This window comes from Idiotropiscis lumnitzeri, chromosome 3 (assembly GCF_059441095.1).
Source record: "Idiotropiscis lumnitzeri isolate Australia: NSW breed Sydney's pygmy pipehorse chromosome 3, RoL_Ilum_1.0, whole genome shotgun sequence".
NCBI classification, from domain to species: Eukaryota; Metazoa; Chordata; class Actinopteri; order Syngnathiformes; family Syngnathidae; genus Idiotropiscis; species Idiotropiscis lumnitzeri.
In genome coordinates, this window is record NC_142393.1 from 33,613,307 (window position 1) to 33,636,094 (window position 22,788).

The 22,788-nt window shown below is 40.9% G+C and overlaps 1 protein-coding gene across 4 annotated transcripts in view; it reads left to right on the forward strand.

Annotated features, from left to right (window-relative positions):
• The window catches only part of itpr3 (inositol 1,4,5-trisphosphate receptor, type 3), a 340,721-nt gene that overhangs the window by 178,132 nt on the left and 139,801 nt on the right, over window positions 1-22,788 (forward strand). For 3 of the 4 annotated variants that reach the window (XM_088289554.1, XM_088289555.1, XM_088289557.1), the window contains exons 24-36: window positions 5,696-5,816; window positions 5,901-5,955; window positions 6,054-6,219; window positions 6,832-6,990; window positions 13,751-13,825; window positions 16,865-17,008; window positions 18,043-18,165; window positions 19,750-19,950; window positions 20,021-20,136; window positions 20,209-20,344; window positions 20,695-20,820; window positions 20,884-21,009; window positions 21,091-21,211. In XM_088289554.1, coding sequence (XP_088145680.1) covers window positions 5,696-5,816; window positions 5,901-5,955; window positions 6,054-6,219; window positions 6,832-6,990; window positions 13,751-13,825; window positions 16,865-17,008; window positions 18,043-18,165; window positions 19,750-19,950; window positions 20,021-20,136; window positions 20,209-20,344; window positions 20,695-20,820; window positions 20,884-21,009; window positions 21,091-21,211 — 1,669 coding nt within the window. The remainder of the gene's footprint in view (window positions 1-5,695; window positions 5,817-5,900; window positions 5,956-6,053; window positions 6,220-6,831; window positions 6,991-13,750; window positions 13,826-16,864; window positions 17,009-18,042; window positions 18,166-19,749; window positions 19,951-20,020; window positions 20,137-20,208; window positions 20,345-20,694; window positions 20,821-20,883; window positions 21,010-21,090; window positions 21,212-22,788) is intronic. The other variant, XM_088289556.1, reaches the window with a different exon arrangement.

Below are 22,788 nucleotides of genomic sequence, written 5' to 3' on the forward strand. Positions count from 1 at the left end.
GCACGTGGAGAACATCCACACAAGAAGGCCGGAGCCAGAATCGAACCCACGACTTCTGCACTGTAAGGCCTTAGTGTTAACCAGTTGGCCACCGTTCCACTCCCTCAGTCAATTTATCAAGATTAATTGAATTAACAAAGTTCCTAATTTTCTCCTTATGTGACCAACTTGCTGCTTTTTACAATTAATTGTAATAAGAGGCAAATGCATTTGCAATATCCTTGGGCTGAAGCATCATACCTCTATTAGTTGTGCATCTAATCTTCATCACTACTTTGCTTGATTGCACTTTACGCAACTGAAATGTTCTCTGTTCTCCCTTTGCCTGGTGTTGTGGGTTTCTTTTCAACCTCCTCCAAAATCAATGGCGTGGCCAGAATATGTGCAACAGTGATGTTTATTTTGCAACCCTTCCAAAGTACAACAGTGAAAAGTCCCCAAAAATTCCAAAAACACAGAAAAAAGTGAAAAAATAGTAATTTAGAAAAAATAAGGGTGTGTACATATATATATATGTATATATATATATATATATATATATATAAATATGAATGGAGTTTAAACACTACCATGTCAGCTAAGTTCAAAATGCGTCACTGTCTCGCTCTACGGCACTACCTTCACTGCAGCACCTCTCCCTCCTTCTCTCCTATATATATATATATATATATATATATATATATATATATATATATATACGTGACGGTGTCTATGTCTGCCCTGTATAGGATAAACGATGTGGATAATGACATGACATGACATGTATCCATCCATCTGTACCGCTTTACCTCACTAGGGTTGCGGGGGGTGCTGGAGCCTATCCCAGCTATCTTCGGGCAGTAGGCGGGGGACACCCTGAACTGGTTGCCAGCCAATTGCTGGGCACATAGAGACGAACAACCATCCGCGCTCACACTCATACCTAGGGGCAATTTAGAGTGTTCAATCGACCGGCCATGCATGTTTTTTTGGAATGTGGGAGGAAACCGGAGTACCCGGAGGAAACCCACGCAGGCACGGGGAGAACATGCAAACTCCACACAGGATGGCCAGGGATTGAACCCCTTGTCTCTCACTGTGAGGCCATATAAATATATATAAATATAAATATATATATATATATATATATATATGTATATATATGTATATATATATGTATATATATATGTATATATATATGTATATATATATATATATATATATATATATATGTATATATATATATATATATATATATATATATATATATATATATATTTTTTTTTTTTTTTCCGAGAGGGGTGTGTTAGCCACGGAAAACCCTCTTTCCCACTGTGGTCTCTCGTCGGTACACTGAGTGTATGTGGTGGAGATTCCACTCCGAGGGACTAGCGTTGCTAGGCCTATCAGCAGGTAACGTGAGAAGCTTGCGCTGCGACTGGTGGATCCAGCCGCCACGCCCCTCAACTTTTGCTGCCCTAGGGGTCACTGCAATCATCTGGTGAGGGCCGTCCCAGCGTTCACTGTCCCAACGAGGTCGTTTCAACACTTTGAGGAAGACTTGGTCTCCCACACGGACGTGGTCTGTCTGTGGATCAGAACACACTGGCAAGTCATTGTGTCTATGCATCTTTTTTCGTGTGGACTGGGACCGATGTGCCAGTCGCTGGTGGTTCTGATGAGTCAAGGTCTGGGAGTCTATATGGACGGCCATATAGGATTTCGAAAGGGGATAGTGTCCTTTCTTCGGCTGGCACTATCCTCATTGCTTTTGCAACGATTGAAACACAGTCAGGCCATTGACTTTTCATTTCTGTCATTGTCTTAATAAGTCTGGCTTTAACAGTTCCACAGTGTTCCACAGCGTTACACAAGTCCTGCAGACTTTGGGTGGTACGCACAATGACGCTTTAAGTCAATTTGCAGTAACTGTCCCACTTTGTGACAACATCATTCACAAAATGAGTGTCATTTTCACTTTGAATCACTCTTGAAATACCAAATGTTGCGATAATTCGATTACACAATGCTTTTCTAACTGTCTTAGCATCAGCATATGTTGTTGAAAACAACTTAACCCATTTTGAAAACATATTACTTACAATCAAGCAATATTGCATCTCTAATACTTTGTTTTTTAAACAAATAACACATTGTCTACAAAACAAAAATTTGTTTGAAAAGTCTGTAACCCCACGTATGTGGGAATAATTTCATATCACACTTCCTCCTCTTGACACATGACTACACCCATGAGTCAATCTTGCTGCCCCTTCAAACAATGATTTAGGCAGCCAGGGTTTGCCACCTGCCAATTTGCTGACCCTGTCCTCAGCAATGTTTGCACCTTTGTTGTCCCAATATGTGCGTTCAATAAGTGGTGCATTTTTCTGTCGTGAGATCAAAATGTCAAGTTGATTTGCTGTGTGTTCATTTCCCCTTTTAGCAGTGTTGTGTCGACCATGGAGATACCTTGGGCTGCAGCCTTCGCTGCATTGTCAGCGAGGCGGTTTCCAATTGTAATTGGGCCATTTCCTTTAAAGTGAGCTTCGCATTTACAAATAGCTACTTAGACGTGCTTTATGCACAACTTCTTTTCCGGTTGTAGTTTTAAAGTCCCGGTTGTGGTTTTAAAGCCCCGGTTTGCCCAATGTCGACAGAACACATCAACATATATCTATCTATATATTTTGGCGGTCAGTCCAAATTGTAAATGTTTTTTTAGAAAACTAGCCTGGATCAGCGCAGAAAAATCTGCTGCTTGTCCTGAACATACAGATTTTAGTATCCCTTGAAAAAAAAATTCAGTTTGGGTTTCTAAAAAAAAAAACACCCCGTTGCGGCCATCAAAAAACTGTCTTTCCAGTCGGGAAAAAAGTGTCCATGAGGTCAGGTCGCGGTTTGGTGGTAATTTGGACGCGGCTTGCACAGTCGTGTGGCATGCGACCTACTGGTGCGGGAAAAAGTGACGCCAGGCTGAGCGCACCGCACCTTATGAGTGTGATGTGTCCCTGTGACAATCAGGTCGCCGTGCAATGTGAATGTCGTGTGGTGGACAAAAATGTCATTTTTTGATTACAAAAGAAGGACCGTGCGGCACTTTCAATGTTGATTTGTGGAGCAAGATAATCTCCACAGATGCCTCAACCGTTAGAGCAGCGGTGAGGACTGCTTGAACACACTCTGGCGTGGGTCTCGCCACGGGATCCAATTGTTGTGACTAGTATGCAACTGGTTTCATTTTCCTCCGTGTTTCTGCAGCAACACGGGGGTCATGAAACCATTTTTTGCAGTCACTGTTTGCTCAAATGGTTCATAGTAATTTGTTAGTGCTAATACATTTTAATCAATGATTTCACGCTTGACAAGTTCAAAAGTTTTGTCAGCCTCAAGAGTCCAAACTATTTTGTTCTGCAACGTCATTGGCTTGTCATAAATGATGTCCAGCAATGGTCGTGTTATTTCTGAGTAATTTGCAATCCATGCCCGACAATAATTGCACACACATTTAATTCTTTGTTATTGGTTTTGTATCCTGCGTGGAGGTTGGTGACGGATTCTCTGTGGGGAAAAAAAAAAGTGTCGCTGTCGTCCTTTGCGATTTTAGCCGTGCATAGATAGTCTTCCACTCGCATTCCATCACGTCCCGTCCAATGTCGAACATTTTCTGTTCCTCGATCCTAACTTATATTGTCGGACATCAAAATGAACTCGACAAGAAAGAAAAATAATGTAAAAAAGATCACTATTTGTGTTGAAGAAAGATTTAATCCCTTCATTGGAAAAACTTGCACGGCCTCTGGTTCTCGCTGCCGCAGTGCTCCATCCGTTTCGGGAAAGCTACGTTTCCAACCTCTCCCTCTCATCCACTTGCACCTGCACGCCCAAATCCTTAAGTGGTGGGGTGCATCTGACAACGTCGGGTAGGTTTTCTCACCGCCATCAAGGAGTATTTTTAGCTGCGCGGGAAAATACATTTGCCCTGATATTCTTAATTTTTAATTGCTTTACAAGATCACGCACAAGCATTCTCTTCTTCTGTAACTCGGGTGAGAAGTCATGGTCAACGTAAATCTAGACTCCTTTGTACATTACAATCCTCCCATGCTTTTTGTAATATGGTTTCCTTGACCGAATAATCCCAAAATTTAACAACCAGACAGCGCGGGGCAGTTTTGGGATCCTTAGGCTTGGCAGAGAGGGCTCTGTGTGCCCTCTCAATGACAATATCCAATTCGCCAATGTCCAATTTGGGGGAAAGTTGAAGAGCAGATTTGAGCAACTCCTGTACAAAGATCTTAACTCTTTTTTCCTTTTCAATTTTTCTCAAATCGTCTCCTTAGTCTTTAGTTTAGTCCTGTTTTTGCGATCCCTTACCTCGAAGGGACGATGCCATCTTGTTCAAAAAGAAGGTTTGCAAAGTATTATGGGTTTATTGTTAAGAACTAATCAAGTATGGACAGCGCACAGTCTTCATGCTGCTGCTTGCGTCACCGGAAGTCAGTAAATGTTATTTTTAATGATACCTAAAAACATGAAAACGCATATAAAATGATTATCATGTCAGCAGGCCTACTTTTTACTTGTTCCATTAAATCAAACCTGAACTACCTGTTTTCAAAAGTAAATCTTTAATTCATACGGTGCTGCTACTATTACTACTTACTACTAGTAGTACTAAATACTATTTCTTCTACTACTAATAATAATAATCATAATAATAATAATAATCATAATAATAGATAAAATACAAAATTTAATATTAATACTAATAATACAGCAATGACAATAATAATCCAAATACCGTATTTTCCGTACTATAAACCACTCCTATTTTAGAGATTTTGAACCATGCGGCTAATACAGCGGTGTGCCATTTCTGTGGCTTTTTCTTTCACCGGTAGGAGCGCTCTATAGTTCAGAAAATACACTAAATAAATGTATTTTTTTCCCTCTTGAGTCTGTTCTGTTTTAATTAGCAAAGTTGTTGTCGTGTCAAAAGGCGCTTTTTTGAAAATGTCGTTTGTGTACCTATATGTGCATTCACAGTAAAAAATCGTTCTGTTCATGCAATAAACAACACTTTTTTTTCCACATTAGAAAGCTGTGGCTTATAGCCTGGTGTGGCTTGTATGTGTTTATAATTCTTTCCGAAAAGAGTTACTGCAATTTATGTACAGGTGGGCCTTATAATCTGCAAACATAAAATATATAAATATGTATTTATTCAACATCCCTTAATTAACAAAAGAGAAATAGCTAAAATGACAGACGTGTACATGAATAGCTAACCAAAGATTGTGCAGGAGGCAGGATGATTTCAAATGTTTTGTGAACACGCGAGTTTAAAATACTGTATAAAGTCGTATTGGAACATAAACACCGATCCGTCCCTTTTCTATACCGCTTATCCTTAATTAGGGTTGTGGGTGAGCCTCTCCCAGTGACTTGTGATTAGAGGCACTGGTTGCCAGCCAGTCACAGCATTGTACAACACAATACCATATTAATCATTTATTTACTGTTGCACCATTCAAAAGACGCAAGAAGGCTTAGCATTAATATTATAGTTGTGCAATATTTACGCTTTCATCAGATTAAAATAATAGGTTAGGTGATTGCTTAACAATACTCACTTGTTCATTAACTTCTGAGATAGTATAATTGTATCCATCTGAAGCATGGTGCCCCTGTGTGGTTTGATTGATTTTGTCAGTTCATCCTGAACGTGCGCCTGGACTACCGTTTGTCCTTCCTGCTGTCCGTCTTCAAGGAAGAATTTGTGGATGTCTACCCGCTGGCTGATGCTGATGCCACCACCAGTTTAGAACACACAGGTGCGTGTGCATTCAATGAGAGAGGTCTCGGGTTGGGACAATGGTGGTTATGATCTCCAAGCAAACGAGTGTCTGTTCCTGCAGCTGTCATCAACCTACAGCATATTGGAGAGCAGGCTGAGGCAATGTTTGGAGTCGGGTAAGTCAGAGTGCCAGAAATGTAATTGTGTAACTTTTGTCTGATTCTGCGTGTGCGTGTGTGTGGGTGCGTGTACGTGTGTATGTGGATGTATGCAGGAAGGGGAACAGTATTCTTGAGGTGGACGACGAAGGCGGACGCATGTTCCTGCGCGTCCTGATCCATCTCACTATGCACGAGTACCCACCACTCGTGTCCGGAGCTCTACAGCTGCTCTTCAGACACTTCAGCCAGAGACAGGAAGTGCTGCACACTTTCAAGCAGGTCAACCTTCCCACCCACCCATATATTTTGAGTGTGTTTAGGAAATGTTGGTTCAGTAGTGAGGTAATGTTTTTGAGAGCACATAAAACTACCTAGTGCGGTTAATTTTACACCGGGAACGATCTGTTTTGAGTCCTAAGACAAGATGGAAGAGGAGACATAGTAGTGAGGGGTAATGTGAGAGCTTGTGTGCGCTGCAGATCATTGAATGGCACAATTCTCCAAAGGATGGAAATACCTGTAAATGTCATCAGATCTCAAAACAATTTGGGGAGAATTGATGACAAAAAGTGTATTTGGTTTGGCTGTGTGTGTGCGTACGTGTGCGTGTGTGTGTGCTGGTGTGTGTGTGTGGGGGGGGTGCGGGGGGTGTGTGGGGGTGTGTGTGCGTGCGTGCGTGCGTGGGTGAGTGGCTGGTTGCATGGATGCGCACGCGTGTTTTAAGTGTTTTAATATTGATGAATGAAAAGGAAAAAAGGGCAGCAAAAATAAGTATGCTTTTTTAAAAAAAAAAATAATCCAATGCAAAGGGACAGGTGCTTAACCGCCACTCGGGGTCTAAGTGAGACCTAAGTACCACCATAACCATTCGTGTTTTTTCCACCTGCATAGGTCCAGCTACTCATCTCTGCTCAGGATGTGGAGAACTACAAGCTGATCAAATCAGACTTGGACCGTCTGAGGACATTGGTGGAAAAGTCTGAACTGTGGGTGGAGAAGAAGACATCTGGTGGTGGAGACAGCAAGAAGGAAAAGAAAGACAAAGTTGAGGTAGCACAACACCCTCACCTTGTTCTACATATGCATGCTGAACCATAACTTGCAAATTTTCCTTTGGGTGAACTTTCAAAACAAAAATTGCCTTGGGAATTTAATTCAAATTTGGAAAAATTTGTTTCAGAGTCCAAAATGTTGCCATCATTAAAAGTTTCTTTCACGTTTATTTTTTACTCCATTGTTTTTTTTTTAATCATTTTTAGTTCAAGTGTATGCTTAAGCTTTCCACTATAATATTAATGTTAAAACAATAAAACATACTTTAAGCATGATTAATTTTAATATAGTATGAGGAGGGACAATAAAATTATTAATTAGTCAGAAGTTGTTCCTTTTTTCAAATATTTTTTAAGAATGATTTTTTTTTTACTAGCCCTCACATGTCCAATGTTTATGCCATAAAATATAATATAAAAATTATGCCATGTATGGGCCAGGTGGTAACACTTCTTGGAAATCCCGGTTAACGTGAACTCTTCGAGAAAGTGTGTCCAGGAAAGACTGTTTACACTAAATGTCAAGTGCCTGCCCCTCCCAAGTCTAGAGTAAAATGGGTGGCAGAGTATACAGCGTAAAAATTGTACCAAACATCACATGGGTGACTTGCTCCGCTGACAAGAAAAAGATGAAAGTCTTTTATATATATAAATCACTGTAACATAACTTACATATAAAGCACTTGACCCATTCATCATAGTAACGAGACTTGCGAAGCTAAGCTACTTTTATGGGCTAACATTGTTGCAAGCTAGCAAAAATGTTAGCCTCATTATTTGTTCACTTCATTGGCAACGTTATAATGGGTCAGCAGACAAGCTTAAACTTCTCCTCGTTAGACACCACTTGTTGACCAAATTGATGGAGCAAATAGAAGACAAAAGAACAGACAACAGCATAATGAAAAAGAAAGAACTGTGTGTGAGCAATTGCTTGATATTTATAACAGCTCAGCCTGCAGAGTGAAATAAAAAAGAGACGTCGCACAATGCAAGCTTTCTGAAAAATTAAAAACAAAAGCCACAGTTGTAGCATCTTTGTTTAAGCTGCATTTCTGTCACTTCCATGTATGACAGTTGATCTAGTCTCCAAGTTCAACTCCAAAATTATTTAATGAACCGACATCTCACCAAAAATTCCTTCTCATCATAAAATTCTAGAGGCTTGAGTCCATCTATCAATATTCTTTGAGAAACCACCATTGTTAAAGTTAAACCATCACAACTTTCAGTTTAAATTTATTCTCCATCACAATTTAATCTGGAGTTAAAAATTGTGGTGTGGCAGAATTAAATTTAAACTTGGTTTAAGAGTACAAATTAAACTGAGGGTTGAAGAGAGGTTTACATTCGACTAACTAGGTTTAAAAGTGTGGTGTAAAAGAATTAAAACTCACACCAAGATTTAATCTAGTTTGAAAGTTGAACCTTGTTGTGCAATCTGGCCTCAGTGATGTCTTTTTTGTCAAACATGACAAATTCATAGACTCTTATCAACATCAAAATCAAAGTCTTTTCTTCACAAAAAGCAGCTCGACTCCTATCGTGACGCATGATGATGCCTTTCCAAAGATTTTGTTTCACCTTTAAGAAGTTTCTACATTTATGATGAACGTACAACTTCCTTCCATCCTGCATTGTTCGTTGCCTCCTGAGAGGACAAACGCACATCTCTAACATGTCTCACTGATGTCACATTCAAGCACATTTGCAACTGTTTCTAACAAACTAGTATCTGCTGCTTTGTAAGATGCTTACTCAACTTCCTGTTTGTTTGTGGTGGGTGCGGGATGGGGCTTGCTGCCTCATCCCTGGTGAAGGTGCAGCTAAATGGGCTGATTGATTGTTGTCATCTGTCTTTTATACTGTGTGGAGATAAGGGTAAAATGTGTCTGCTTTATTATTATTATTATTATTATTATTATTATTGAGTGCTCTGGGAAAAGCTAGCAAATTTTTTGCCATATTTGTTAACATGCTGATGAATTTAGTATGGTTTACTCGTGCATAATATTGGAAAAACATATGGTTGTAAAATATTTAACATGTACCTAAACAAGTGACATTTTTATTATCTCATGAAATATTTTTTTTTCCTTGTAGCAAAATAAGCAAGCTCAAAATATTTTGGGAAAATTAATTGTAATCACCCATTGAATGGTGACGCTCATGGAGGTTTTTAATGTTTTTGCTATATGCAATTTGCATGGGCCATTTTCTTTATATATTGTGCAGCCTTAGTATAGTGGTAAAATGAAGTGTTGCATCAGTTGCAATGGCTTTACAACTGTACAGTTTTAGGCCACCCTTGCATTAAACAAAATCCGTGAAATAGACACTATTGAAACAGTCCCTAGATGTGTTTTTTCAACATTCATGGCACTTTTTTTAAAAAACGTTTTTAAACATACTTTGAAATATACATAGACATCTAAAAGATTTAATATGTTGAGCGAGACCAGGAGAAATTAATAATTTGTATATTAGGCAGTGTAAATGTGTCTTGTGCCATCCAACATCATTTGATCCATATTTTCTTCCCCAATCTGACTTAGCATCTCTCAATATAGATCAATAATCATGCCCAAAGAATTAACTGACAGCTGTCACTTTCTGAAGGTGTATGCATGAGGGATGGAAGAGGATTGAGACATTTAATATACTGTCAAATCGGCAAGGAGGCTGTTAACATCCATTTTTTAACTTGATTTTACCCCATTTATGTCAATTTTTAAAAATGTTTTTAAACACACTTTAAAATGTTTCTTATACAGTTAAAAATATTGAATACGCAAAATATGTAAAAATGTAAAAAAAAATGTATATTATCCAAACACTATCTCTTTCCAATACATCATCATGAATCTGTGCATCAGTCATTCATTTGTTTTTCAACTCAAAATAGAAACTAACAAACAAAAACAAATAATGAATTGTTTTCTCAATTTTGTTCCCAAAAAGAATTGGGGAAAAATGAATATTGACTTGTTCTCCAATTTCTTGCTTAAAGAAAAACAGGGGGAAAAAAACAGATAACAGGCGATTTGGACGTTTCATTCATTTGGGATATTTTCATCTGCTGAAAATTGTCTTAACCAGAAGAAAATTTTAAATGGAAGTGACCTTTCGCATGACTCACGGAGACATAATTTCTTAGGGCCCGATCAGCGACCTCTGCAAGGTACCTGTTGTTTTTGTATTATTTAAATATTTAATTTTATTTTCCATGGTGATAAAAAGTATATTTTTAGAACTCAGTGCCTCAAGCATGTTGTTGGTGGGCTCTGCTTCCTATAGACCCGCGCATCGTGATATATAACATTTGGTCTGTAGGGGTGGGCGAGATATATCGCATACACATACATCGATATCATTGTCAATGGTGCTTTCAGGATGTGCAACTTTACATTATCAAGTATTTAAACTGAATCGAAAAGGAAAGACAAGTGAGTCCGTTGATGGCCGCAAAGTAAAAGGAAGTGGTGAAAAACTCTGGGCAAATCATTGCGCATTGACAGCAAAGGAGGAGGAAGTGATAAACCTTCATTCTGAGAATCATCAGGCAGGATCCAGTCACGTGACTCTGATCGCAGCCTCGCAAGGTGTCAATTTTGGTGTCCCGATTCAACGGGTAAATTAATAGGAAGGCGCTCGTCTGCGTCTGTAAATGATTTGCTGACATTGATCGAAATAACATTGTTAGATGTACCAAAACGGTCAGTGTGGAGAACAATTCTCTTCCACCATGAACTCAATGGATTACGAGGAAAGGTTTACAACTTCAAAAGCAAACTCAGAAAACCCTCGCAGTTGAGTACATACACACACACACAAACGCACACCCCCACACACCCCGTCACACACATACTGTACTTTAGATGAGTAACTTCTAAAAGGTGATAGTCAGGATGTTCTATATTTGCTGAACATTCACTTTCCATGCTTGAATTCTGCATCATAAGTACTGTACATTTGTGACTATATCACGCGTTGTATGTCAAATATCTTGAATGAATTTGTTGTCACTTCCAATCGTTTATGTAATAATACCGCTGGATGCTTTATTTCTCCGACCGTCTGTGTTAAGGACCGGCCACTAATTACATACCTGTATTCCAGGGTAACGCATGTGGCCCAAATCACCTTATCCATCCATAATGAAGCATATCCCAGTAGGCGGGGTACACCCTGAGCTGGTTGCCAGCCGCAGGGCACACAAAGACGAACACTCGCACTCACACTCACACCTAGGGCCAATTTAGAGTTTCCCATTAACCTACCATTACCCGACCATTCATGTCTTTGGAATATGGGAGGAAGCCGGAGTACCCGGAGAAAACCCAGGAGGGCACGGGGCGAACATGCAATTTTCACACAGGAAGGCTGGAGCCGGAATCGAACCCTGCACCTCTTAACTGTGTGAGGCAGACGTGCGAACCAGACGTCCGCCGAGCCGCTATATTGAATAATATATGTATTTTTTTTCATTCTGACCGCTGTAGTAAACACATTTTCTCATTCTGATTGCTCTAGTAGTTGGCAGTGTGAGGATATCTGTCATTATAGAATAATAGGTGACATGTAAGTGACATAAGTACTCCCAAAAATAAATTGAAGTCACACAACTCAAAGTTGTTCATTGTTAAATATTTCTGTAGAATATAGTTGCACGATGTTTTTCAGTATAAAGCAATTTAAAATATAAACAAGTGCTACTGTTCACAAATGCTTTCTATCCATAATTGTTCTCTGAAGCAGCTGCAGATTCAGAATATGCATTGTAGTCAAATCGTCATCAAATTATCGTTAGTTTTTTGAAAAAATATCGAGATTTCATTTTAGTTTGTTTAGCCTGTATCATGCACCCCTAGTCTGAAGTATTAAATTGATGGAACGCACGCAAGACATATTTTATTATTGATATACTTTTGTAGTTGCCCTGTGACTGGCTGTCGACCAGTTCAGGGTGTAGTGCGCCTTTCGCCCATAGTCAGCTGGGATAGGCTCCAGCACCCTCCCGCGACCTTGTACAGCAGAGGTATTCAATTAAAAGTCACAGAGGTCCACTACGAAAATTTCTTCCAATTAAAAGGTCCGAACCAAAGTCCAACTTCCCGAAATGTCGAGCCTATGTTCACATTTTTATATAGTTTCAATATTTAGTCATTTTCAACAGAGCGCACTTATATACGAAATATTTAGCAATGCTCCCATTAAACACCTTTGCCAGTCAAACAAATATAAGGCGTTTATTTCATATTCAAGAAAATGTGGCTCCAGGAATTTAAGGGTGCCACTTCCAGAAAAAAACAGTAAAATATCTCCTACAGAAATATATCAAGTGCTAAGCATTGAGTTAACATCTTTTAGCTTTTTTTTTTTAAATCAGAGTTATCAGCCCCAAAAAACGGAAAACCTAATTATCCAAGTAAACCAGGTCAACATTTTCAGTACACAATCAATAAAAATGGCTGTCCTCATGAAAAACCAATTCAAAATGAGCTTTGACACCACTTTTTCTTTTGAATATTTTTTTAACTTCTCTCAATGAGAAAAATGAGTTTGTGAATGCCCTGCCAGTGATTTAATTCTGGGTTGGAACGGAGTCAGGGCCATTGGGATTTGGTAGATTATTTCACACATCTGGGCTTTGTGTTTTCCTTTAGATAATGTTTGTGCAACCACATTTAAGCACTCCTTCACAACTTCCCCATCACTTGAACGTTTTTTTATGTTTCCCCAAAATCCATGATACTTTTACTGAATATTCGTTTGCATGCCGCTGGGATATAAACGAAAATGTAAACATCTGTTGTACTGCACTCGAAGTTCGATGTTTTTGCATGCGCTCACCTCAAACGTCAGCGGATAACTGTGCACAAAAGGGCTGTGCTTTGTTTCGTAGTGGCGCTTCGCAATGTTGCGACGGTTTCGGAGCATATGATGCACACTGGTTTTGAATTGGCTGCAGCCAGAACGAAACTAAATTTCTCCGTCCATTCATTTAAAACAAGACGCATCGACCTCACTAACTTTTTAGCAAGGCATACTGTCAGCAGCACTCTTTTCCGGTCTGCTGCGCAATTGGCAGTGGATCGTAAACAAAAGATTTGATTGGCTCAAATCAGTGACGCCTTTTACTAGAATTGCAGCGCCAACGTTTGCGCCCTGAAAATAAAATCATCATAGATTGGCCATGGGTCCGGTCCGAATCCGGACCGCGGTCCGCCATTTGGTGATGCCTGCTGTAAAGGATAAGCGGAGTGGATAATGACATGACATGGCATACTTTTGTAGTCTCCTCCTGAACTGAAAGTAAAGTAAAAGTATTAGAGAATCCGTAATGAATTGAATCGTACAACAGAATTGGTAATAGCATCGAAATAATAAAAAATATTGTATCAATTCACATCCTTCGACAGCAAGATTTGAATGTAGCCTCACTTTACTCCTCCCTGCATCCCTGTTGCTTTGATAAAAGCCACACCACTCACAAACGTGAATGTGAATTTATTATTATTAATGTTTTTTTTTTTGTAGATAATGATTGAGTCTAAATTGTTCCGAATGATTCGTAGCACATTTGGTATTGTATTTATTTGTTTCTCGAAATGGGATGTGATTGAAGGTTATTGAGAGGTTTATTAGGTCGGGTGAATCTCTACTGAAGGCCTATGGCCCCCCCACTGAATAATATTATTTAAAGTAGTTGCCTATCAGTGTGTTTCGCATGCTGTGTTGACCTGTGCTTCCTGCAGGGTGCAGCAGTGGATGCTACCCCCAAGAAGGAGAAAGGGGAGAAGAACAACGAGAACTATCAGAACGTCAAAGAGGTCAGCAAGCTTTGCTGGGTTGTCTTTGTGTCAATCACTCAATGTGGGTGGGATTTATGTGTACAGTGTGTTTTTCTGCATGCTTGTTTTTGTGTTCTGACGCTGCGACTATTGAGGGTCTTTTTGAAACCTTATTTCTGCTTCAAATCAATGTAGTTGTCTCAAATGGGTTTTTACTTCAATAGAGGGCCCGAGGATAATCCCAAAACACATCTGTGTACTTACAAGGACAGTGTGGGTCTTCTGTGTTGTCAGAATTTCACCTGAGAGGTGATGGTGGGCCGCAATAAAACGGAGGGCCGCTGCAAAGGGGAGACTCTGCAGTGTCCACAGTTTGGAAACTGTTTTTGTCAATTGTTTTCGAACATTCGCCAACATCACATTTACCAATTTCTTTGACAAATCAGTGTGCATTTGTGCTTATCGTCGCTCATGTGGTATCTGCTTTAAATATCTTCTATGAGAGGTGGCATGTCAAGTAGGTACCCTGCAGTGAGATATACTTAAAGGTCTCATGCCATCTAAATCTAAATTTTTCTGTTTTATTCATATTGTAGGTAAAAATTAATCTCTAAATCCTCCTGAAAATGCATCCTGGGCAGCTACGAGGGAGGTGGATTTAGAAAAAAAAAAAAAAAAAAGAAAACTGAATACAACTAGAACCAACTGGGAACCGTAGCTTTGCACTGGTCAGTCCACCTCAGAGAGCTTGCTACTGTATTTCAGCGGTGCCAACACAATGAAGGAACATAATAGCCACAAAATGCTGACGGCAGTGACCATTCAGAAGTTGGAGGACAGTGACCCACACTGAGCAAAGCTTATTTACATTATGAATATTAAAGAGAAATTCAACTGTCTTACATGTCAGCCATTTAAAACCCACTAAAATAGCTAAAAATGGCATCAAACACGATAAAAGGACATAATTCAAACAAACAAAAAAAATGTGGCATGGATCCTTTAACAGTTGGGGTGGAAAGATTTTTTTGGGATGAATTTGATTGTGTTTGTTTTAAAGATTAATCCTTGTTCACATTTGACAACGAAGCGTCCATATAGCTTCACTCTTCCATTCAGATTATTTTATGGAGCTCGTTGGTAGGGCTGTCCATTAGGAACGAGCGGGAGACTAGGCCACCAACGAGGAATGAACCGTAAACCAGTCCACCAACGTGGAACGAGCAGGAAACCAGGCCACCAACAAGGAACGAACAGAAAACTAGTCCATTTACTTTTGGTACAAAAGGTGCAAGAGTCTGGTGCGCACTCGCCACTTGTCGTCTATGTAATGCACAGTCAGGCTCAATCAGGGATCCATGTTGCGACTCGACCACAAGTCGGATGTAGATGCAAAATGCTTGACATGTCTAAGCTCCCGTCCTGATGTTGTCCATATCGGGAAGTATGGTTTGCGACAAATATTTTCGTACCTCTTGTCAGCTACTTTCATGAGGCGTTTAAATTCTGTGTGCGCCACTGGAACTAGAGGAGCTAAATCTTTAGCTATGTGCTAGGCTATCGCGTCCACCTCTGAGACGTTCTCTCGTATGGTGTCGCCTCTGTTATGGGCTGTTGTCACTTGTCCAAACTTGCTCCTCACTTTGAACTTTTAGCATAAGCTCCAAGTCAACAGCATGGTTGTGTTGTGGGTGGTGAAAAAGAAAAGGTTGGACGCGCTGTTTTGGGTGCTTACGGCGCACTTTGTAGTTTGTGTTCTTTTGCTCAAGCATCGTCTTTATGGAACCCAAAACATTTCCAAACGACAGATGTCGAATTTCTTTTTGGGACAAGCACAAGAGGAACAACTTCGTCTTCAGCCGTGTCAGCCGCTTCTGGATTTGAATCGCCTGCTACGACCGCGTCGTCTGTTTTCATTCTTCTTCAGATGGGTGGAGTCACGTGACTAGACGCGCTGTAGCCGTCTTAAAGGGGCATGAACATTCCCGCAGACAGAAAATACTTTTCTTTTTTATTTTTTAAACACCAAATTTACCGACATGGGCAAAATGATGTTGGTCATTGTAATAAATTTCGGTAACGTTAAATATTCGGTTTATCGGCCAGCCCTTTTATATATATATATATATATATATATATATATATATTATATATATATATATATATATATATATATATATATGAGAGAGAGAGAGAGAGGTTGCTATGTGTCTAACTATGAATCCAGGACGTTTGCGTTAAAAAACTATCGCGAGTATTCTTACAATTGATGTATTACTCAAAATATTGTAGGTCAAGCTTACCTCACACTCGTTCTTGAATATTCTTAATTTCCAGCAAAAAAAATACAAGCAATGTTAATTACAACAATCAGATTCAGAATCATACATATTGGCCAGGTATGTTAAAACACACAAAGACCTTACAGTATGTCCTAGAATTGGAGCCACTCTAGTACTGTAAAAACAGCCACAACAACAAAAATGAACATTTAGGTCATAATCATAAATGTTCCCAAGTACAGGGAGTAATTGAGCAATATAAAGTCTGCGGTGGTCCAGTGATACTGATCAACAGCAAGTGTGCAAATGAAGCAGTCTTTATGCACTATAAATAATATTACTGGAATACTGGGAATACTGATCAGCAAATGTGAAAACGGTGCTGCCATTCAGCAAAATAATGTGGCCTGCAGTGCACTAATACTGATCAATAACAACTATGCAAATGATGCAGAGCAATGAAGCTCTCGCAATGAATGTATAAATAATGGCACTAGAGCAATATATAAAGTGTCACTATGAATTATAAGTCAACTGTTCAAAATGTTTATGGCAAGGGCAAAGAGGCTATTGAAATGTCTGCTTGTTTTGTTCTGCATTGTTCAATAGTGCCTATCAGAAGGAAAGACTTGTAAAAGGTTTTAGCCAGGGTGGGTACAAAGAGTATATGCTACAATATGCTACTCTGATGGTGATGTTGGAGGTTACGTTAAAAGTAAATTTCAAGTTTTGACCGGTGTAGTCTGTGCAACATACAGTATTTTCTGAAAAGCATTGTATTCTGTTGTTGTCATAGATCCTGGAGAGGTTGAACAAGATGTGCAGCAGTGGTGTGTGGAAGAAGCAGCAGAGGTTGCTGAAGAACATGGGTGCTCATAAAGTCATGCTGGACCTGCTGCAGGTCTCCTATGACCAGGTGAGACCACCAACATCCAAAAAGGTGATTTCCAATGTCATGCAGGTAATGTCCAGGTTTATATTCCCTCAAAACACATGGAACCCTCCTCCTTGAACTGTCTACTGGAGAAGAAAAGCTGAAAATATATCTTCCTTAATTTAATTTCTGTTAGAATGCGTGGCTATTTAGAACCACTGGAAATGCATGCTTTATTACAACATCTTTTGGTCAACGGTAGTTCATCTCAGCTCAGTGTGAGAGTATTTCACTAGATGGTATGAGCAATGAATTTTTAATAATGCGTGTGACCAAATAATTTTTAAATAGTGCAAGTAAGAGCATTTTAGTTGGTAATGGAAGCGTATAATTTTTTAGCTGTGTGTGTGAAGTTACGCCTGACAGCTTTTAATTCAGACTGTTGTGAAGTCGTTAAATCCATCTTTTTTCAGCTAAAAAAAAATACTGTCACTGCTTGGTTGGATTACTGTAATTGTTTCCATGTTGGTTAAATAAATCCTTTTCGTCTTGTTTCAATTAGTGCAAAACGCTGCCACGTCTTAATAGGTACATGGCAGAGAGAGTACTTCACTGCTTGTTTCTTTTGTCCGGGTTGGGTTTTCTCCTGCATTCGGAAAGCATCACTTTAGCTTCAGTGGAGTCTCTAAATTGTCTATAGGTATGAATGTGAGTGTGAATCGTCTGGCTTCCAGCCAAGGGTGTACCTTGCTTCTCACCCAAAGTAGCTTGAATCGGCTCCAGTCTCACTGGCAACCTTAATGAGCACAAGTGTTTTGGAAAATGGATGGGGAAATGTTTTTATTCATGCTCTTGTTTGTTTGTTTTTGTTTTTTGTACATTATTTTGCCCTCGTTCCTATTCGACCCCTGACATCTTAATCTTTTTACTGTTGTTCAGCACTTTGGTCAATGTTTGCTGTTTTTATAGTGCTGAACAGTTAAAGTTCTCTTGGCAATAGCCAGTCAATCAAATGCGTTAATCTTGTTGCTAAAATAAGAAACCTACCTGTCTGTAACGGTGCTAAAAATCCATCTTTTCTTCCCCTGTTTGGTCTGCAGAACGACATGAAGATGCAAGAGATCATCAGATACACTCACCTGTTTCTGCAGAAGTTCTGCATGGGCAATCAGGAGAACCAGGCTCTGCTGCACAAGAACCTCAGTCTCTTCCTCAATCCAGGGGTAGGCAGCTCCTTGTCCAGTTTCCCACAGACATATTGAATTATTTAGCTTTGAAAACAAAAGACAACCATTAACCCATACTTAACATATTTTTACGGCCATAAGACACGCTGCATCAAAGGGCGCAACACTAGTTGAGGGTGCTATTTCCGTATTTAATGCATATACTAGGCGTGCCGCACTACAAGGCGCGAGCTCGTGCTAGCTGTAGCCAGCTCACCAGGATTCAAGGATTCAATCCCTTAAGGGATCGCTGCCAGAGGTATCACCCCAAGTCAATGACAGATGTCCTGAAACTATAAGGAGTCACTGCCAATAACACTGACTCTAACCAATAAGAGTTGTCATGGCAATACGTCTACTAGACAACGTCAGGGGAGGGACTTCACTGGTCACCACACTCCTTAGAGTCACGGTTTCAAATCAAAACCAAAAAAAGCACCTCAGACTGATGAGAGATGTCATGGCAACACATCTAATCAACAACGTCAGGGGAGGGATGTCACTGGTCACCACACTCAGAGTCACGGTTTCAAATCAAAACCAAGAATATCTCTGAACAGCATACAAGCAAACAATGAAACAAAGAAATAAGATTAACACAAAACATGTATCTCTCATGCCATCTATATACCCAAAAGAAATAAAAATAACACAAAAAGATTATAGCAATGGCTTCTTGGGAGCCACTCAGCCTTAGTCAATTACAGCACATGGCTTCTTGGGAGCCACTCAGACTCAGCCAATCACATGGCTGTTTAGAGAGATGTGCATGTTGTGCTTTGGGCTTTTTGCAGTCTGTTGTCTAAACCTGGGACGTTTCTTGCTTGCAATAACATAAATGATAAGACAGTCTCCAACATTGTGGACAGCTGCCCTTTTGTCCAGCTTTCTCCTACACCATCACCCAAACACCATAGTCACATAATGTATTAGTCACAGTCAATTCAAAGCATGGATGACTCAGACTTTGACCAGCAGGGTGTTCTAACATGCACTCCGAACAGCCCAATGAGTAAAAGGGTTGATGGTCGAGAGTGATGCTCAGTCCATATAATGGGCGCGTCGCTTTACAAGGTGCCTCGTTTGTTTTGCGGAAGATTTGGGACTTTAAAGTGCGCCCTATGGTCCGGAAAATACGGTACACATAATGATGTTTGTCGTAGTATCAAGCCTGACATGTGAGACCCAGCATTGTGCCACAGGGGATACGGCATGCATTTATGACTTACAGAAAGTACAAATAAAGTTAGGATGTTCGCTGAAGCTAGAGTTACTCAAGTGAGCAACTATTTCGCTATAATTAGTCACTTTTCAAATCCCTCTAGTGAATGTTTTTTGAAAAAGTGGCAGCCAACAACTCTTGGCCCTTTTTGTAGTTTTATTGGAAAATCATGGCAACTGAGATACCCTTCAAAGCAGATGTTCACACTTTTTTTACACAGTCTGACATTGGTAAGAATGCACCCCTTTTTTACGTCAGTCATGATGTTGGGCATTTGTATGATGAGTTTAATTGCTTGTTCAAACTGGATGTCTCAGTGAGGCAGTTGATTGTCTGTGACTCCTTCCCTTCCAATGCAGCTGCTGGAGGCGGAGACTGTGCAGCACATTTTCAGCAACAACTACCAGCTATGCACGGAGATATCTGAAAATGTCCTCCAGCATTTCATCCACTGCTTGGCCACACATGGACGCCATGTGCACTACCTCAACTTCCTGCACACCATCATCAAGGCTGAGGGCAAGTACGTCAAGAAATGCCAGGACATGGTCATGACCGAGGTGAGTGTGCGGCTGAGGTTTTTTCCAACATGGACATGGGTCTTTTGTGAACAATAGTGTCTCTCTGCAGCTGACCAATGCCGGCGAGGATGTAGTAGTCTTCTACAACGACAAGGCCTCTTTCAATGTTATGCTGCAGCTGATGGCCGAGAGCAGGGAGGGCATTGGTGAAAACAGCCCGCTCAAGTAAATGCAGCATATTTTGTTTATCATCCGTGTAGAAAAAATGTATGTATAAGATGTCGCTGTGATGTGCAGGTACCACATATCACTTGTGGAGTTGCTGGCGGCATGTGCTGAGGGCAAGAATGTCTACACGGAGATCAAATGCACATCGCTGCTGCCACTGGAAGACGTTGTCCGCGTGGTGACGCATGAGGACTGCATCACCGAGGTTGGCCATCTTTGTGTGATCACTGTGTATCGCAGCAATTGCCGTAGTTACTATATCTGTGTGGGAATCTTTAGCAGCATGATCGAGCATCTAAATGCTAAATGTGCGTCAGAAATCTTTTAGGAAACTCATGAACTTTGCTTTTCTTCGACTTGAATGCCCATCAACCATCATTTGGATAAACATCCTAAATTGGATGCTGGGGTCTCCTCCCCCTCTGCCCCATCCTTTTACACGCCAATGCCTACCAATCAGATTGCTCACCTGAAGAATTTGTGCAGTGTCTGGGGTTTGCTTAAACACTTTACCACTTTGTACTTCTGCCGTGTGGCCAATTTGCTTGCTTTCAGGTGAAAGTCGCTTACGTCAACTTCGTCAATCACTGCTACGTGGACACGGAGGTGGAGATGAAGGAGATCTATACATCCAACCACATATGGAAGCTCTTTGGGGACTTCACCGTGGACATGGCCCGAGTAAGCAGGAGCACTTTGTTGTCTTACCATTGACCTGTGATTTGCTAAAAGGTTGTGTGGCAGGTGTGCAACAAGCGAGACAAGCGACTTTCCGATACTATCTTGGAGAAGTACATAATCAATGTGGTCTTTGACACCATCAACGCCTTCTTTAGCTCGCCCTTCTCTGAGAACAGCACCTCGCTGCAGGTCAGTTCAAGCTTTCACTCTGCAGCGATTTGCTTTGTCTAATCCTGGGCTTTGACTCTGTCTCACTTCTCTAATTGATAGAGTCATCACACTATCGTCACACAGCTTCTGCAGTCATCCATGCGTCTGCTGGACTGTCCGTGGTTGCAGCAACAGCACCGAAGCCAGGTGGAGGCCTGTATCAAGACCCTTGCGGTCACAGGTGACCCTTCTTCTTTGTTTAGGAAGCATCCTGTTGCTCACTTTAATTCAGAGCACTACTTTTGAGCTGAGCGGAAGGATTTTATATGTGGTGAAGCTAGCACTGGAGAAACAATCTTTTTTCCGAGTTTTATTCAGTAGTTTTTTTTGGGAGCAGTTTCTTGCTGGAGCAGCCTGCAAAATGAGTGTTTATGCTTATGTGATGACATAGATGCAGTCAAAAACAATAAATATTCAACTATACAACGTATTTCCATCCATCCATTATCAACCGCTTAACAGACCAAGTCCCTCCAGTGTGTCCTGGGTCACCCACGGGGCCTCCTGCCGGTGAGACGTAACAGCTCACCAGGGATGCATCCCAATCAGATGCCCGAGCCACCTCACCTGACATTTCTCACACTTTGAGATCCTCACAAATGACCGAGCTTCTTACCCTATCTCTAAGGGAGAGCCCAGACACCCTGCGGAGGAAACTCATTTCGGCCCCTTGTATCCGGGATCTTGTTCTTTTGGTCACTACTCACCATTAATTTCTATAGTTTATACTTGATCTAAGCTCAGGCTGTAGCTCTGCCTGCTTAGCATTTCTGCCTGTCGCACCGCTGACGGTGTCATTGTGCAGGCTGCAGGGTCATCAGCTGGGGGCCCACCTTTCATCAATGTTTCCTCCTTTATTCCCCGAACCTTTCGTGGTGGTGGAGCCACGGTAGAGACGTCTCTCTACCGCGCCCTGCAGCCTGCCTAGGATCCTTCTTTTCCCCTCGTCTTGTCCTTCCATTGTAGCCAGAGCCTGAACCTCCCTTGCTCAGCCTCCTCAGCAAGATCGTGGACAACTCGCTTTATGTTAGGGCCTGTGACTCTCAGGGTATTTAGGAGCCGGTGTACTGATGCCCCAGTGAAGCCTCTACATCCAACCTCCACGGGAAAGGTGAATGCTCTCCACGCATTTTGTGAGCATATTGCTTTTGCTTATATACAGCCTCCATCTGCTCTTCACATGGTACGGTCAGTTCTACCATGATGACTTCCGTCAAATTAATCACAGTTTTCTATTCAACAATTTTTGCAATTCATTCTTTAGCTGTCTCTGTCCTGGCAATCGGTTTACAAAGTTTTCTCAGTTCACGAATAAACTCATTGATTCGAGATAATTTGTGTGTGCAGTATTGGCTTCCATGTGTCTTTGGATTATAATACCGGGAATGTGGTTCTGCTTTTTATTTAAGAAGTGGGGCCAAAGGGTGTGCTCCAACTATAGGGGCATCACACTTCTTAGCCCCCCTGTTAAGGTCTGTTCAGGGGTGTTGTAGAGGAAGGTCCGTCTAGATGTTGAATCTCAGATTCAGGAGGAGCAGTGTGATTTTCGTCCGGGCCATGGAACAGTGGACCTGCTCTACTTGGGAGTTCGCACAACCAGTCTACATGCGCTTTGTAGACTTAGAGAATGCGTACAACCGTGTACCCCGTGGGTTCTTGTGGAGGGTGCTCCGGGAGTATGGGTCATGTCAGACACTCTAGTACGGGCAGTTTCATCTCTGTACGACCCTCGTCAAAGTTTGGTCCACATTGCTAAAA